This window comes from Acanthisitta chloris, unplaced genomic scaffold (assembly GCF_000695815.1).
Source record: "Acanthisitta chloris isolate BGI_N310 unplaced genomic scaffold, ASM69581v1 scaffold4341, whole genome shotgun sequence".
In the NCBI taxonomy this organism is placed as follows: Eukaryota; Metazoa; Chordata; class Aves; order Passeriformes; family Acanthisittidae; genus Acanthisitta; species Acanthisitta chloris.
The window spans coordinates 7554-8224 of NW_008657472.1; the positions used below are offsets into that span (position 1 = coordinate 7554).

General features: G+C 60.2%; 1 protein-coding gene across 1 annotated transcript in view; it reads left to right on the plus strand.

Moving 5' to 3' along the window:
- TESK1 (testis-specific kinase 1) overlaps nucleotides 1–671 on the plus strand; it is a gene marked incomplete at both ends in the record, with an annotated part of 2739 nt that overhangs the window by 1469 nt on the left and 599 nt on the right. The window contains 2 exons of the mRNA XM_009084710.1: nucleotides 1–69; nucleotides 312–395. The exon at nucleotides 1–69 is cut by the window's left edge and continues 13 nt beyond it. Of these exons, the coding sequence (XP_009082958.1) occupies nucleotides 1–69; nucleotides 312–395 (153 nt within the window). The remainder of the gene's footprint in view (nucleotides 70–311; nucleotides 396–671) is intronic.

Genomic DNA, 671 nt, shown 5'->3' on the forward strand with positions numbered 1-671 from the left:
CTGGCCGTGGTGGGCTCCCCATACTGGATGGCGCCCGAGGTGCTGCGAGGAGAGATCTACAACGAGAAGGTGAGATCCTGTGGCTGCTCTGCGTGAGGCTTTACCCAGGCTTGTACTGGGTGGTTTGCAGGATTTGCAACCGTGGGGCCATTTGCACACCTAGAGGGAAGGAACTGGGCATCCCTCTGGTGACGATGTGGCAGAGACCCCAGTGTGGCTCTGCAGGGAGGAGGAGGGCTCTGGCTTTGCAGAATGGTGGATGCATTGCCTCAGAGCTGCAGGGCACCTGCATGACTCCCTGCTCTTTGCAGGCCGATGTGTTTGCGTATGGCATCATCTTGTGTGAGACCATCGCTCGTGTCCCTGCTGACCCTGACTACCTGCCCCGCACCGAGGTGAGTTTCTGGGATAAGAACTGGGAGGGAGAGTGGCAGGCAGCAGCACCCAGGCTGGGACCACTTCACCAAATGAGGGGGCCCATCCTCCTATGTTGAGCATAGCCCTGTGTGTAGGAGCTGCCCCGCACCTCAGGGCAGGGGTGCTGTGTCCCACTTGGTGCCTGGGGAGGGATAGTCTCTGCCCTCAGAGCCCATAGCCTAGGTGGGAGCAGGGGACAGTTGGATTGAGGCAGAGACGAGGCAGAGATCTGTGTCCCAGCAACCCCCAGCCTT